Raw genomic sequence first — 18,179 nt, 5'->3', positions numbered from 1 at the left:
AAAAAGAAAGTGAATTTGCTTCTTCAGAAGTATGTATTCGAGCAAAGGCACATGTACATTTACACTCGTATTAAAATACATTGTATTTGTTGCCCGGCCCACCAAAAGTTATATAAATTTGCATGCACTTACCCTTGTGGGTATTTGTACCTATATATACATATGTACTTATATATACGTATGTGTAGTTGGTGTTAATGAACTTCAAATTCATTAAACCTTATGCAATAAATACATAAGTCGTTCGTTGAACTTACTATTTTGAAAGTATTTGCATATACAGTACATATGTACATACATATGTATATGCGATCGTGTACTGTAAATACATGTATATGTATTTATGTATTTGCACGAATTACATTTGCATATAAAAGAAACCTAAAGAAACCAAATTCACAGTAAGTTGAGCCTGTTTGGAACGATCGCGAAAAATGCTTCTAGTTATACATATATTGTACTTGTTGTAAATAAAAAGAACTTTAACTAACTGAATCTGACATCTCTCGAAAATTAAACTAATAGAACGCAGGAATCAATGCAGAAGTAAATTCGCAAAATTTAAAAAATCTCTTTTGGGGAAGTAGCGTTAGATGCAATCACAGTTCTTTAGCATTCAATATTCGTTGTAACACTAAGCTGGCAGAATAGTACACTACATGTCAGGCTTTTTTTCAAATTTATCAATGTATTTCTTCATTGATCTGCACATATTAAGATTTTAGCCATACCAACTACATTCGTGTATACATACATTCATACATACATGCAAAATAGAACTAAATGATTACTAGTCTGTGAGTTTTTAAACTTTCCTAAATTTGCATATATAAAAAAAATTATTTTTAATAGTCTTCTTCTTGTTTTCATGGATGGCTCCTTTTGGAAACATTCAGTGAATTCGAGCAATATGTAATGCGTAGCTCAATTTGACTTAGTCCACAAATATAGTATTTTTTACAAATGACGTTCATGCAAACAATGCAATCTATTGTCAAACGTGTTCGAACAGACCTTAGAAACAGATAGAAACATTTCTATTCTTCACGAAAAAATACCTCCGAAAGACAAAATTCGACGAACAAATTCGCGCGTAGATGGCCGGCTTAAGTCAATACATTTCTCCTAACGACAAAGCGTTCCAAAAGTTTTTTCCACTCCTCAAAATGGTTGCGTCCCTAGGTAAATAGCCTTTCCATTTGATGAAAGTTTCTCTCCCCCAAGATCAACTTTGAGCTCAAGAAATAAAGATTCCGACGCGTAAACATCGCCGTTTGCAACATCGCCACTTGCAATATCGAGACTTGCAAAAGTCCATTCGAACACGCTTTTAATCGAAAATTATCTTTCTCAGGTGAAATTCGTTGTTCAAATTATGGCAAACGCGGTCTTTAAACATCTTGGTATTCTAAGCTATCTGTCTTACTTTGATTCGGAGCTCGACCCGAATCATTCTCTGAATTTTGGTAATGTTTTCGCCATTAGTAGCATCTTTTGATCTTCCCGGATTGGTGGGGAAGCGTCCCTATCGTCGCATTGCCCTCCAAAAACAAATAGCTCATAACTGCACAGTATTCATCTTTTCCCATGTTTACAACATTTTTTGAAAGAAAATATAATGTATAGAGAACGCAACAGTCGAGCAAGCCCGACAGTACCCTGTACCCAGGTAAACTTCCGACACTGAGGTATATGCGCCCATAGCAGACCCAAAAAGAGGAAGAAGAAGAGCGAACTTGTTGCTGCAGTTTGGAAGGGTTGTACTGGCGAGAATTTTGTTTGGTAATAACTTTTCTTAGAATTAATCGAATTGAATAAAATTTATACAACAGTAGATAATTATATATATTGTGTGCAAAGGTTGGTTTAGGTAGCATTTGAAATGTGGATGGATGATGACGAAATTCTGTAGGGGTGAAGGGGGGAAATTTAAAAAAAATAAATAAACTCGTCCTTTCTCGGACCTAGGAGAATCTGGATACCAACTTTGGTTGTTCCAGCTTTTATAGTTTCTGAGATCCTTGCGTTCATCCAGACGGACGGACAGATGGACGGACATGTCTAGATCAATTTCTCTCGTCATGCTGATTCAGAATATATATCCTTTATGGGGTCGGAGATGCTTCCTTCTGCATGTTACATATTTTGCACAAACCTAATGTACTCTTTTTACCCTACGGGTACAGGGTATAAAAATGATGTGGATTTTATTTGCTGATTTGACCATTTTTGATGAGCCAAAATTAAAATCGATGTTGCAAGGCAAGATGATACGAGTATGCCATATATTCAGCAAAGCTCTAAGGTATGTACTACAATGCGTCTATCAATGAAAGGTAGTTGAGTAAAAATAGCAGCGAGAAAAAAAAGAGGCGTGCAGGCATTGGAGAGAACAAGTAAAAAAGCTAAAGTCGGGTGTCCCGACTTTGAAATACTCTGTACATATGCTTAGAATAATTATAGAAATTAAAAAAATTAAGAAAATTAAAAAAAATTTCGATCGATTTTACCTCTCTCAGTATTCGAACTCACGTAAAGGGTGTATACTTGCTCATATAAAAAGCAATTGCGTCTATGTGAGTGTATGTATGTTTATGCGCGTCTATTCGTTTCTGTGTAAGCATGTTTGCAGTCAACCAAAGCATCAGCATCAACAACAGGTTCGGGCAGCGCTGGAGCGGCAAATATATTTATGGATATAACTTCTTGTTAAATCGGTCTATCATAGTGGCATACGGACACATAATGACTAACTGGGGGTATTTCCCAAATTTGAGTTCGAAATTTTTAAGAATTACGGGAGTTACGATTTGCGTGGGAGAGAGGGGAGGGAGGGAAATTCCAAAATATACATTTTCTGCGTACTCACATAAGGCATCTTGGACTAATATTTGGTGTTCCTAGGTCTTATAGTCTCCGAGATATAGGCGATTATACGAATGGAAAATCGGGAAAACCCCCATAGGGCGTACACATATAAGGCATCTCGTCTTGTCATGCTGATCAAGAATATATATACTTTGTGGGGTCTGCCACGCCTCCTTCTGCCTGTTACAATTTTCAGCTTGCGCAAACCTAATATGTATACTCTTGTACATTTCATGTACAGAGTATAACAAGCAAAGAATGCAGAATCAGACAAAAGAGCAAAGCGTTGCGTTTTACTTAGCATCTATATATATAAAACAGTTTGTCCTGACTGACTGACTGACTGACTGACTGATTGACTGACTGACTGACTGACTGACTGACTGATTGGTGATCAACGCACAGCCCAAACGGTAAGGGCTAGGAAGCTGAAATTTCTCAAGTATCCTTTCGAAGTCTAGGTCCCCACTAAGAAGGGATTTTGGAAAACTCGAGCTCCAAAGGGGGAAAACAGGCTCCAACGTTTGTATGAAAAATCTACAGTTTTCATCTGATTAACTTTAAACTTAGTTTGTATACTCTCAGAACAATTCCAAGAAAAACTGTATACTTGGTTTTTTGATATTTTTTTTGGGGCCTAAAATATGGGAGTTTTCCTGTAAAAAAAATGTTGGGGCACAAAAGCAAACGGTAAAAGCTAGGATGCTGAAATTTGGGCTCAAGTATCCTATCATGGTGTAGATGAGCACTAAGAAGGGATTTTGGAAAATTCGAGCTCCAAAGGGGGGGGGGGGGGGAAAGTAGCTCCAAAGTGTGTTTGAAAAATCCGCATTTTTCAACCGATCGACTCAAAACTTAGTTTCTAAAATCAATTAAAGAATACAAACAAAACTGCATACTCGGATTTTCAAAATTTGTGTTGGAGCTTGAATTATTGAGGCTTTCTTGGGACACAAAAGGAAACCGCGTCAACAGCCCACAGCCCAAACGGTAAAAGCTAGAAAGCTGAAATTTAAGCTCAAGTATCCTATCATGGTGTAGATGAGCATTAAGAAGGGATTTTGGAAAATTCGAGCTCCAAAGGGGGGAAAAGTAGCTCCAAAGTTTGTTTGAAAAATCCGAAAAAACTGCATACTCGGATTTTCGAAATTTGTGTTGGAGCTTGAATTATTGGGGTTTTAATATTTATTCACTATTTCAAATGAAAAGTTTGTGTTATAAATTTAGTCCGATCGATTTAAAATTTGGGTAATGTAATCTACGTAACTAAATCTACAACTTCGCATTCAAGGATTTTCAAAATATGCACATTACAAAAGCAGGCAGAACAAACAATACAAAATATCAAACAGTTGGGGACAACTAAGTATACATACACACACACACACACACATCCAAGCAGCTGTTCGTGTAGTTGCGTGCAAATGATTGAAATAGCCAAAGCAAAATGTGAGACATTAATGTGTGAATGTCCATAGATACATATGTATGTGCACATCTATGTATGTACATATGTATCTACATATGTATGTATGTACATTCGTCTTGCACTGACAGAGCAAGAAATGTTAATTAATTGAAAATTACATAACATTTTTATACCCTGTACCCGTAGGGTAAAAAGGGTATATTAGGTTTGTGCAAAGTATGTAACATACAGAAGGAAGCATCTCCGACCCCATAAAGTATATATATTCTTGATCAGCATGACGAGAGAAATCGATCTAGACATGTCCGTCCGTCTGTCCGTCCGTCTGTCCGTCTGGATGAACGCGAGGATCTCAGAAACTATAAAAGCTAGAATAACCAAAGTTGGCATCCAGATTCTCCTAGGCCCGAGTAAGGACGAGTTTATTTTATTTTTTGAAATTTTCCCCCCCTTCCCCCGCTACAGAATTTCGTCAATAGCATCCACATTTCAAATGCTACCTAAACCAAACTTTGCACACATAATTTATATATAATTGTCTACTGTTGTATAAAATTTTATTCAATTCGGTCAATTCTAAGAAAAGTTATTAGCGAAACAAGTTCTCGCCAGTACAACCCCCACAAACTGCAGCAACAAGTTCGCTCTTCTTCTTCCTCTTTTTGCTGCTGCTATGGGCGCATATAACTCAGTGACGGAAGTTTACCTGGGTACAGGGTAATACACTGTCGGGCTTGCTCGACTGTAGCGTTCTCTCTTGTTATACCCTGTACCCGTAGGGTAAAAAGGGTATATTAGGTTTGTGCAAAGTATGTAACATACAGAAGGAAGCATCTCCGACCCCATAAAGTATATATATTCTTGATCAGCATGACGAGAGAAATCGATCTAGACATGTCCGTCCGTCTGTCCGTCCGTCTGGATGAACGCGAGGATCTCAGAAACTATAAAAGCTAGAATAACCAAAGTTGGCATCCAGATTCTCCTAGGCCCGAGTAAGGACGAGTTTATTTTATTTTTTGGAATTTTCCCCCCCTTCCCCCGCTACAGAATTTCGTCAATAGCGTCCACATTTCAAATGCTACCTAAACCAAACTTTGCACACATAATTTATATATAATTGTCTACTGTTGTATAAAATTTTATTCAATTCGGTCAATTCTAAGAAAAGTTATTAGCGAAACAAATTCTCGCCAGTACAACCCCCACAAACTGCAGCAACAAGTTCGCTCTTCTTCTTCCTCTTTTTGCTGCTGCTATGGGCGCATATAACTCAGTGACGGAAGTTTACCTGGGTACAGGGTATTACACTGTCGGGCTTGCTCGACTGTAGCGTTCTCTCTTGTTAAAAGTAATTTTGTCTTTGTTTAGTGCATTTGGCATTAGGGTTTTCATTAATAACTTTATGCAGCAACAACAAATATCAAATAGTTGGGGACATCACATACACACACTCACACACACAACAAGCAACAGTTCGTGTCTATGTGTGCGGTTCTCTACGTACGGTTGAAAAAGTAAAGAGAAACATACATATGTATTCATTCGCATTCGTATTAATGTATACATTGGGCAATCGAACACAGTTGTTTGATTGTAAAAAAAATAATGCTCTAAAAACAACAACTGCAAGTCATTGGCTCGCTCTTCTTCTTTCGTTTTGACCATTTAATGTTTATTGCAAAGGCAAAACGCCAAAAGTTTACAGTTACCGTCGCTAGGCAACGACTGCGTAAGCGATAGTAAAGCAGAAACCGAATATCGGAGCTACGCATATTCTGCTTCGCATTGCGGGCAGATGTATGTATGTATGTATATGATTTGTTCTTATTGATCTCAATAAATAATTAGATTTTATTATTTAAATATTCTGCTTATTGCATTCAAACTTCGATATTTTGATGGTATCGGTAGCTTCAACTATCGAAAGTTTTACTCTAGCAAATTGAGATGAGAATTGTCAGTGCTTTTTGATCGTGGCTCATCGCTGCACGGCATTGACACGAATGCCGTGTTTCATATTCCGAGCTTGTGCGTGGCCGTATTGACTCAATATGACACGAAAAGACTCAAATGAAAATTTAAATTTGGACTCAAGTATCCTTTCATAGTATCCATCATAGTGTAGGAGCACACTAAGAAAGGTTTTTGAAAATTCTAGCTCCAAAGGGGGGAAAACGAGCTTTAAAAAATATAATTTTTTGTCAAGAACAGAAAATGTTCATTTAAATACCTTAAATGCCTTCCTACTGGTAACCTTTAAGGTGAAAACATATGGGTAGGTTATGCACACACAAAATAAATACAATTGGAAACATTATATTGAGCCGGATTAAGACGGGCAATACCTGCTAGTTTTTCATATACTTGTATATTTTTGTAAAAAAGGAGAAAAAAAAATAGCATATCGAAAAAATGTCCCGAGCAAATCCGCTTAAAATTTAATTGCAAAAATTGTAAAAAATAATTTTTTGGTAAAATCAAAACTATTTGTAAGAGACATCAATGCACAACCTCCTAAAACTAGTCACACTTCAATATGGTCCCACAGCGGCATAAAATCGAATAATTTCTGAAAATATTTTTTGGATATAAATACAATTCCAATAAATAAACACCCCAATTAGAACACAACGTTCTTTTGAGCTTTGTTGCAACCCTGTTAATTTGGCACGTTCATGAACTTAGCTGATCGGTGACAGCCCTGGCATTTGCAAATTGGAAGAAACTTTTTGCCAACTTTCGCTTATTGGTTTAAAAACAAGTAGAGAAGCTAAAGTCGGGTAACCCGAGTTTGAAATACTCTGTACATATGTGTTGAATAATTATGCATGTATGTGTGTATTTGTGTGTGTCTGTGTATGTCTCGTGTGCCTGATCAAAGCAGTAACAACAAGAACAGCAGCGGGCACTACTTAGTCTTATGTACATATATGGCTATAACTTCCTGTTAAATTAGCCTATCATGAAGAAACTTGGCATTTGGGAGTTAGGGAGGGAGGGAAATTCCAAAATACACACTAAAATTTTGTGTTCCTAGGTCTTATAGTCTCCGAGATATAGGCGATTATACGAATGGAAAATCGAGAAAACCCCCATAGGGGCGAAGTGGGGGGGAACATCAAAAAAATAAAACGAGTTCGTATAGTGTACACACATAAGGCATCTTTGTGCAAAGTTTGGTGTCTCTACCTCTTATATGTAGTCTCCAGGTGTTCATACGGACAGATGGACAGACTGACAGACGGACAGACAGACAGGGCTAGATCGACTCGGCTCGTCATGCTGATCAAGAATATATACACCTTGTGGGGTCTGCCACGCCTCATTCTGCCTGTTACTTTTTCTGCTTCCGCAAACCTAATATACTCTTGTACATTTTATGTACAGAGTATAATAAAAGTATAAGTATGAAAAGCAAAGATCAAGGTATGTAGAATCAATTTCTAAGCCATATCGTGACGTCATTGTATGTGTGTTCGTGTTATCCAGTATTTTGTGCGGTACCTGCTGAAACGACTTTTGTCCTTAAAAGAAGTGACAACTAAAATCCCTCCCTTTCAATTTGGGTTCCGAAAATCCCACGGAACACCAGAACAATTGAATAGGGTAGCAAATTTCATCCTTGAGGGATTTGAGGCTAAGGAGTACGTGGTGGCGGCGTGCTTGGACATAAGGCAGGCCTTCGACAGAGTCTGGCACAATGGCCTACTAGCAGGATGAGCTGTCCTGGCGTTTCCTTACAGAACCAGCTGTTGAATCACACCAAGAGCTACAGATATTTGGGCGTACTTTTGGACAGGCGCCTCACATTTCGAGAGCACATATGCTCTGTTGTAAAGACACTCAGTGTTAGAATAAACAATATGAGATGGCTCCTAACCAACAAAAAACTGTCACTAAAAAACAAAGTGACTGTTTAGAAGTCCTGTATCGCTCCCTCTTGGCGATATAGCTTACAAGTTTATGGAAAGTCACACCTGCAGAAAATCCGGGTCCTGCAAGCGAAAACCCTTCGCCTCCTAACAGGTGCCCCCTGGTACATGAAAACGGCACACATAGAAAGGGATCTAGGGGTGCAAAAAGTTGGAGACGTGCTAAATAAGCAGGCTGAGCAATACATGGAGCGTCTGCGAACCCATGTGAATGTATTAGCAAGGCGCCTGCTGAAACGGCGACGAAAAGGAAGAAGAGTAGTAAGAAGGAGGCTGAAGAGATCACACCCTGCTGATCTTCCTAATAGATTTATTTAATATAAGATTAAATAAATAATAATTAAATGATATAAATAATTAAATAAGACTGAACTCCTAGTTTAAGCTGTATTTGTATATTTCTATAAGTTTAATTTAAGTTGTTGTAAATAATAACAGTAAAATTAAAGTTTTATCAAAAAACAAGAGAGAACGCTACAGTCGAGCAAGCCCGACAGTGTAATACCCTGTACCCATGTAAACTTGCGTCACTGAGTTATATGCGCCCATAGCAGCAGCAAAAAGAGGAAGAAGAAGAGCGATCTTGTTGCTGCAGTTTGTGGGGGTTGTACTGGCGAAAATTTGTTTTGCTAATAACTTTTCTTAGAATTGACCGAATTGAATTGGTTGAGGTAGCATTTGAAATGTGGACGCTATTGACGAAATTCTGTAGCGGGGGAAGGGGGGGAAAATTCCAAAAAATAAAATAAACTCGTCCTTACTCGGACCTAGGAGAATCTGGATGCCAACTTTGGTTATTCCAGCTTTTATAGTTTCTGAGATCCTTGCGTTCATCCAGACGGACGGACAGACGGACGGACAGACGGACGGACATGTCTAGATCGATTTCTCTCGTCATGCTGATCAATAATATATATATACTTTATGGGGTCGGAGATGCTTCCTTCTGTATGTTACATACTTTGCACAAACCTAATATACCCTTTTTACCCTACGGGTACAGGGTATAACAAGAGAGAACGCTACAGTCGAGCAAGCCCGACAGTGTAATACCCTGTACCCAGGTAAACTTCCGTCACTGAGTTATATGCGCCCATAGCAGCAACAAAAAGAGGAAGAAGAAGAGCGAACTTGTTGCTGCAGTTTGTGGGGGTTGTACTGGCGAGAACAATAGACGAGACAATAGACGAAACAATAGACAATTATATATAAATTATGTGTGCAAAGTTTGGTTGAGGTAGCATTTGAAATGTGGACGCTATTGACGAAATTCTGTAGCGGGGGAAGGGGGGGAAAATTAAAAAAAATAAATAAACTCGTCCTTACTCGGACCTAGGAGAATCTGGATGCCAACTTTGGTTATTCTAGCTTTTATAGTATCTGAGATCCTCGCGTTCATCCAGACGGACGGACAGACGGACAGACGGACGGACATGTCTAGATCGATTTCTCTCGTCATGCTGATCAAGACTATATATACTTTATGGAGTCGGAGATGCTTCCTTCTGTATGTTACATACTTTGCACAAACCTAATATACCCTGTTTACCCTACGGGTACAGGGTATAAAAATGTGGATACAGCTCAATGCAGCTTTTTGCACGATCCAAAAGCATGTCGAACGAGTGTTTTAGCTCGTTGGCTGGTATGGCCGCCAGTATGCCGGTGCAAGCCTTTTGAATGGCCTCTACGTCTACATAACGCTTTTTTTTCGTTTATGTGCAAATGCATTTTTCCGAAAAGGTAGAAGTCGCACGGTGCCATATCAGGTGAATACGGCGAGGCGGTTAATGGTTTAAATGTGATTTTTGGCCCCAGTTATGTATGCATGTATTGAATAATCATTGTTTAATTTAATTGATTAATTACATTTGTATACTCTGTACATGAAATGTACAATAGTATATTAGGTTTGCGCGAGCAGAAAAATGTAGCAGGCAGAAGGAGGGGTGACAGACCCCACAAAGTATACATATTCTTGATCAAGATGACAAGACGAGTCGATATATCCATGTCCGTCCGTCCGTCTCTCTGTCTGTATGCATGCAAGGATTTTAGAAAGTATAAGAACTAGAATAACCAAACATGGTATCCAGATTCTTCTAAGTCCATGAAAGGACGAGCTTCTGTTTTTTTTGCTACCCTCCACTACCCCGCAATTCATGTTTTTACTCCATAACTCCCGTAATTTTTGGAATTTTTGATTCAAATTTGGCAAATACCTCCAGTTAGTAATTATGTATACCAAGTTTCGTCATGATAGGTCAATTATGAAGATATTTAAAGCCATAAATATAATCTCTGCCCAAGCTCTGCGGCAGCTGTTGTTTCTGCTTTGACACTGATGTAAATGTATCCTGTTGAAATTGTACATAAGCACTTATGTGTGTTAAATATTTTATATTTAATTTAATTTGTTAATTAAATTAATTGTTTTTTTGTATGGGGTGGTACAGGGTACTTGTTGACTTTAGCATTACTTTCTTGTTGAAATTTGCATATCATTACGAATCGGATTTCAATTTTTGGCCACACCACAACGTTGAACATTCTAGTCAGTCGTCTGTTCGATGCCACAGGCAATCCCCAAATCTGGATCTCGTATCGCCAGATGGGCGGTATAACCAGATCATATACAGCCCTTTGGCATCGTAGAAGAAGCTTGCAATGATGTGCAGCTTATCTATCAGGGAGGGCCTTAAAGCACTTAACATTATTAACATTTTTATACCCTGTACCCGTAGGGTAAAAAGGGTATATTAGGCTTGTGCAAAATATGTAACATGCAGAAGGAAGCATGGATCTCAGAAACTATAAAAGCTGGAACAACCAAAGTTGGTATCCAGATTCTCCTAGGTCCGAGAAAGGACGGATTTATTTATTTTTTTTTTTAAACAGTAACTTCGGTGGTCCCACAGGGTAGTCATTTAGGTCCTCTACTGTTTACTCCTTACACTCTGTACATGAAATGTACAAGAGTATATTAGGTTTGCGCGAGCTGAAAAATGTAACAGGCAGAAGGAGGCGTGGTAGACCCCACAAAGTATATATATTCTTGATCAGCATGACAAGACGAGTCGATTTAGCCCTGTCTGTCTGTCCGTCTGTCCGACTGTCCGTCTGTCCGTCCGTCCGTCCGTATGATCACCTAGATCTCAGAGACTATAAGAGCTAGAGACACCAAATTTTGCACAAAGATGCCTTATGTGTGTACGCTATACGAGTTTGTTTTATTTTTTTGATTTTCCCCCCCACTTCCCCCCTATGGGGGTTTTCCCGATTTTCCATTCGTATAATCGCCTATATCTCGGAACCTTTAAGACCTAGGGACACCAAATTTTAGTCCAAGGTGCCTTATATGAATACGCAGAAAATGGGTATTGGAATTTCCCTCCCTCCCCCCTCTCCCACGCAAATTCGATTTTCTCTAACTCCCGTAATTCTTGGAATTTCGAACTAAAATTGTGCAAATATCCCCAGTTGGTTATTATGTGTCTGTGTGTCAAGTTTCACTATGATAGACCGATTGAACAAGAAGTTATAGCCATAAATATATTTGCTACTGCAGCGCTGCTCAAGCGCTGCCCAAGCGCTGCCCACGGCTGTTGTTGATGTTGCTGTTTAGTTGACTGCGAAAATGCTTACACAGACACAAATAGACGCACATAAACATACATACACTCACATAGACGCAATTGCTTTGTATATGTGCAATTATATACCCTTTACGTGAGTTCGAATACCATGAAAGGTAAAATCGATCAAATTTTTTTAAATTTTCTTATTTTTTTTTTTTTCTATAATTATTGTAAACATATGTACAGAGTATTTCAAAGTCGGGACACCCGACTTTAGCTTTTTTTACTTGTTTTATAAAGGATCTGCCATCATCCCTAACTTACTCTCGTGTACTAATGTATGCCGACGACGTAAAACTTTGCCTCTCATATAACGATGTTCAGTTTCATGATAATTTACAGCTTGATCTCAATGCCTTCCAATTGTGGTGTTCGCGGAATCTGTTGAACTTAAATTTTGTTAAATGCAAGCTAATGACGTTCCACCGATGCAAGCCTCACTTCATTTCATATTATTTAAATAACTCTCCTGTAGACCGCGTTTTGAATTTGAATTTGAAGACCCCTACACAACACTTATTTTGTATACGGCTTTGGTGCGGCCTACCTTAGAATATTGTTGTAACGTCTGGTACCCGCAATATGAAATACATAAAAATCGCATTGAATCGGTTCAAAAGCAATTTCTTTTGTTTGCCTTACGTGGTCTTGGATGGAGTAGAACTGACCCTCTACCATCATATTTTCACAGGCTACAATTGTTAGGTCTTCCGTCACTTGCTAACCGCCGGATTTTATTAAGTGTTGTTTTTATACATAAACTAATTACCGGCGACATCGAGTCTTCGGTGCTTGTTAGGCAAATTAACTTTACGGTACCACAAAGACCTTCAAGATTTTTTGTTCCCATAAGCCTAAATCGCTGTACCAGCAACTATGCTTTGCACAGTCCGTTTCAGGTTCTGTGTAGCAACTACAATAATTTGAGTCATCTTTTTGGCCATGAGAGTTCGGTTAGTTCGATTAAATCTTGCTTACTTAATTTCCTGATCCGGTCTGAATCTCGTTAAATCGTTTGTAATTCTATTTTAATTTAAATTTTTATTTTTTATGTTTTTTTTCAATATTTGAATGTATATCTATTATGTTATTTCTTTTCTTTATGTTTAACATTGACAGTTATTTGTCAATTAAATAAATAAATAAAAAACAAGATAGAACGCTACAGTCAGCAAGCCCGACAGTAAAATAGCCTGTACTCTCCACAAAAAGGAAAATTAAAAAAAAAAAAAATTAAATTATTAAAAAAAAAAGAATGAATTAATTAATTAAAATAATTAATGTTAATTAAATTAGAATACATGTTTATGTTCAGTTTAAACAGCATACATTTACATCACGTACCTATGCGTGTTTATATGCGTGTATGTATGCAGCACAAAGTTGATCCAAAGCAGCAACAACAACAACAGCTGCGGGAAGCGCTGCCGACAGAGCTGCAGGCAGCGCATGAGCAGCGATTTTACTTATGGCTATAACTTTCTTCAGAATTGACCTATCATGATGAAATTTGGCACACGGACACATTAGTACTAACTGGATGTACCTACCACAATTGATTTTAAAATTCCGAGAATTACGGAAGTTATAAGAAAAAATACGAATTGCGAGGGAGTGGGGGGTGTATCAGAAAAAATAAACAAACTCGTTCTGCCTAGGGCTTATAGGAACCTTGATACCAATTTTGGTTATCCTAGCTCTTGTACTTACTGAGATCCTTGCGCTCATACAGACAGACGGACAGACAGACAGACGGACATGGCTATATCGACTCGTCTTTTCATCCTGATCAAGAATATATATACTTTGTGGGGTCTGCCACGCCTCCTTCTGTGTTTTACATACATGCGCACAAAACTAGTATAGCCTCTCACCCTTTGGGTGCAGGCTATAAAAATAAATAAATATGTATATAGTACTATTGTAACTTTGTGGTACGTACATTGGTACCTAAGTTGTATACATTTTCTCTTTGGGTACAGGTTATAATGAGTGGGAATGGTACAAGCGGGAATGCAGGACAGAGAATTATAATATTATAACATTGATAAGCATTATGTATGCATCTTGGAGTGTAGCACTATAGTAGTTGTAGTAGTTTAAATTAAAAGTAAAATTATGGGGAATTCGAATCAATGTAGACGGAAGGCCGAATATGCTTCACCAGATATAACAAGAGAGAACGGTACAGTCGAGCAAGCCCGACAGTGTAATACCCTGTACCCAGGTAAACTTCCGTCACTGAGTTATATGCGCCCAAAGCAGCAGCAAAAAGAGGAAGAAGAAGAGCGAACTTGTTGCTGCAGTTGGGGGGGAGGGGTTGCGCTGGAGTGAATTTGTTTCGCTAATAATTCTGCTTAGAATTCACCGAATTTAATAAAATTTTAAACAACAGTAGAGAATTATATATAAATGATGTGTGCAGTTTGGTTTAGGTACCATTTGTAATGTGGACGCTATTGACGAAATTCTGTAGCGGAAGAGGGGGGGGTTCATTCGGTTCATCTAATAAATAATTAAGAATACTGCAGTGTAGGGGGCTGGTGCTTAAGCCGCTACAGGCGCCGCCGTCCGAGGTGACGTCCCATGTACTAAGTTTGGGCAAGACCAAAAATAATGAGCGGTATTTATGCATTCCCTCAGTATAGTGCGAGAGTTGTTCCACGTCGGACGCGAGTTTTGTGCACGGAAGCACGGAACATTGTACACAAACATATACAAGCACACATAACTATTTATATCTAGCTATTTATAGCTTATCAAATTTGAAGCACAATCATCTCGAACAATTGTTGTGCTTGCAAAATGGCTCCGATGTATATGCATCAATCTGTGTCTATTGATGTAACAGATCGATCTCCTAGAGAGGAAAATACTAAAAACTTTGAAGATTTGGAGAATATTCCATACCATGTCCGGGAGGATGCACTCCCTTTTACATATGGCAATCTGCCCTCTGGCTTTAGCACTAGTAAGTTAAATCATGTCGATCTGGAGGAAAATAAGTTAAAGCACATGCGGTGCAATTATTCACCAAGTCCATCAACAGTCCGAAAATTCACTCGACCCAGCATTGTGCAATCGAGCCCAGTGTTGCGTAAGACGCCGTCGCGGCAAGAGTTTGAGGAGATGCTAATGGAACGAAAGGAACTAGCCTTGCGCGAGCAAAATAATGTGGCCACCAAGCTAGCACAAAAAGCAGCTATTCAAAAAGACTTAGATGTGCTTCACGAGAAGCTCAACAAAACATTGCTTTGTTCTGAAAATGAGAAGATCTGTCAGCTCAGCGAATTACAAGTTTTTGATCAAGCTGGAAATGTTCCCGTTATAAAATTTGTAGATTTGGCTAATACGCCATCATCAGTAGAGAGAGTAGCTAATGGGAATAATCTGACGGGAACCAACCGTTCTATTACACCCACATTACCGGCCCCTCCAAATGCATCCAGCTCCAGCCATTGCGCACCAATATCTCCACATGCTGACTGGTCATGTCCTACGCAAGAGGTTGAACCGCACTTGGTGAATTTTGCCAAAAATTCTTCACAGTACTGGTACAAGCCAAAGGTGTCGCGCAGAGAGGCCGTCGACTTGCTGCACAATGCACCACCTGGAACTTTTATCATTCGCAACTCGACAACATACCAAAACGCGTTTGGTCTAGTTCTGCGTGTTGACAAACCACCGCCTGGAGTTGCTATAAGCTCTGAAAATGGAGACGAGCTTGTCAGGCACTTTCTCTTAGAGCCAACGACGCGAGGCGTACACCTAAAGGGTTGCACAAACGAGCCAATATTTACATCCCTATCTGCCTTTGTGTATCAGCACTCCATCAACCAGTTGGCTCTGCCTTGCACGCTCCGTATACCCGACCGCAATTTATATATTACCTCAGCCCATGACGACCTTAGTGTCAACCAGAAACAATCATTGGGGCACGGATGCACCTGTAATGCACTTTATTTGTTTCAATGCAACATGGAGTCGCTTACTGGCAAGGAAGCTGTTCGGAAAGCCGTTTATGAAATGTACGGGCAACTCGATCGAGTTTTTCCCATAGAGGTACATTTAAAAATTTCACCACAGGGCATCACTCTAACGGACAATACACGCAAAGCATTTTTTAGGCGGCATTATGTAGCACAGAATATTTCATACTTCACATTAAATCCAGACAACCACTATTGGACCGTTACCGCCTATGATGAAGGCTTAGAAAGGACTGTAAAAAAAAAGATTTTTGCATTTGTAGCTCGCCCTCAAGCTGGATCAAGAGATAACCAGTGCCATGTATTTTGTGATTTGGCTGTCAATCATCCAGCGTCTGCCATTGTTGCCTTGGCTAACAACGTTCTGCCTCTAAGCAATACCCTAAACAATATTATATGAATTTCATTTTATTTTACTCCAACTTTTTGGACATTAATTTAAAGCAAGTGTAAAACTGTATATTGTGATCAATAAAGAAAGAAAATGAAACACAAAGAATACATTTTTTGGCAATGTTTGTTTAATTCTACTCATAGCAATATAATAATACATACACGCATATACATATTCACACAGAGACACGATTCTGATGTAAATGTATGCTGTTGAAACTGTACATAAAGATAGGTCCCCAGTTATGTATGCATGTATTGAATAATCATTGTTTAATTTAATTGATTAATTACATTTGTATACTCTGTACATGAAATGTACAATAGTATATTAGGTTTGCGCGAGCAGAAAAATGTAACAGGCAGAAGGAGGCGTGACAGACCCCACAAAGTATACATATTCTTGATCAAGATGACAAGACGAGTCGATATATCCATGTCCGTCTGTCTGTATGCATGCAAGGATTTTAGAAAGTATAAGAACTAGAATAACCAAACATGGTATCCAGATTCTTCTAAGTCCGTGAAAGGACGAGCTTCTGTTTTTTTTTGCTACCCTCCACTACCCCGCAATTCATGTTTTTACTCCATAGCTCCCGTAATTTTTGGAATTTTTGATTCAAATTTGGCAAATACCTCCAGTTAGTAATTATGTATAACAAGTTTCGTCATGATAGGTCAATTATGAAGATATTTAAAGCCATAAATATAATCTCTGCCCAAGCTCTGCGGCAGCTGTTGTTTCTGCTTTGACACTGATGTAAATGTATCCTGTTGAAATTGTACATAAGCACTTATGTGTGTTAAATATTTTATATTTAATTTAATTTGTTAATTAAATTAATTGTTTTTTTGTATGGGGTGGTACAGGGTACTTGTTGACTTTAGCATTACTTTCTTGTTGATATTTGCATATCATTACGAATCGGATTACAATTTTTGGCCACACCACAACGTTTAACATTCTAGTCAGTCTAGATGCCGTATCGCCAGATGGGGGGTGTAACCAGATCATATACAGCCCTTTGGCATCGTAGAAGGAGCTTGCAATGATGTTCAGCTTATCTCTCAGGGAGGGCCTTAAAGCACTTAACACTATTAACATTTTTATATTTAAACACATATGTATATATCGCCAAGCTAATGATGCATTTAACCTTCAATGAACCAAGATTTTTTCAAACATTTCATGTAACACTCATAAGGAAGCATCGTAAATAACATGTTATGGGTTCATTCATATAGATAGTTTTATCAGCATGATATTCAAGTTCCAATGTCCACCTGTCGGTTTCAATCACGAGACCAACCATGTCAGATCAAGAAGAATTAAGAAAGGTTTTTGTATCAAAAACATGTTTTCTTATAGACATATTGAAACATAACTGCATATTGATTATGTTGTTGTCATATTTTATGAAATACATGAAAAATTATTTCTAATGAAAAATGGGATCGTACGAACATAGCAAGATAAATAAGCTACAATGAAAAGTATAGGGTATACGTGTACATGTCTTCGGCGCAGTCGAAGATAGCTCTGAAATAAGCTATTTCAGTTCTTGTTACTTTTACTTGCTGGGCTGGCAATTAATTAATTATGCATTTGTGATCGTGTTATTAGGAAACTTTCGAAAATAATAATTTTATGCTTAAAATGCGACTTTAAGGTCAGCGACACATCCAACGGGCTCCATTTGTGTTTTATTTTCTGTCGTACATACGTGTATGTATGTATGTATTTCTATGTACTTAAGTGTATGCCGTGAGCAAACGCAGATCAATTATATTCTCAATATTGTGTCCTATAGAAACTTTAATCTAGCACCCTTCAAAAACATGACTATCGATAACACTTGAAAATTGTCATTTCTCAACACGCAAGAAAAGTCTAGTCTATATGTCCCTTATTATGTTCAGAATTTTA

General features: G+C 38.3%; 1 protein-coding gene across 1 annotated transcript; it reads left to right on the top strand.

The window, feature by feature from the left end:
* The first annotated feature begins 14,675 nt into the window (after positions 1-14,675).
* LOC115621897 (tensin-1-like) lies at positions 14,676-16,233 on the top strand. Its single transcript, XM_030515727.1, has 2 exons — positions 14,676-15,932; positions 16,123-16,233. The coding sequence occupies exons 1-2, from the start codon at positions 14,676-14,678 to the stop codon at positions 16,231-16,233; spliced, it is 1,368 nt and encodes a 455-aa protein (XP_030371587.1).
* The last annotated feature ends 1,946 nt before the right edge of the window (positions 16,234-18,179 follow it).

This window comes from Scaptodrosophila lebanonensis, unplaced genomic scaffold (assembly GCF_003285725.1).
Source record: "Scaptodrosophila lebanonensis strain 11010-0011.00,11010-0021.00 unplaced genomic scaffold, SlebRS2 tig00000024-arrow-pilon, whole genome shotgun sequence".
NCBI classification, from domain to species: domain Eukaryota; kingdom Metazoa; phylum Arthropoda; class Insecta; order Diptera; family Drosophilidae; genus Scaptodrosophila; species Scaptodrosophila lebanonensis.
The sequence above is the reverse complement of the archived record's forward strand: the minus strand, read 5'-3'. Positions and strand labels throughout refer to the sequence as shown.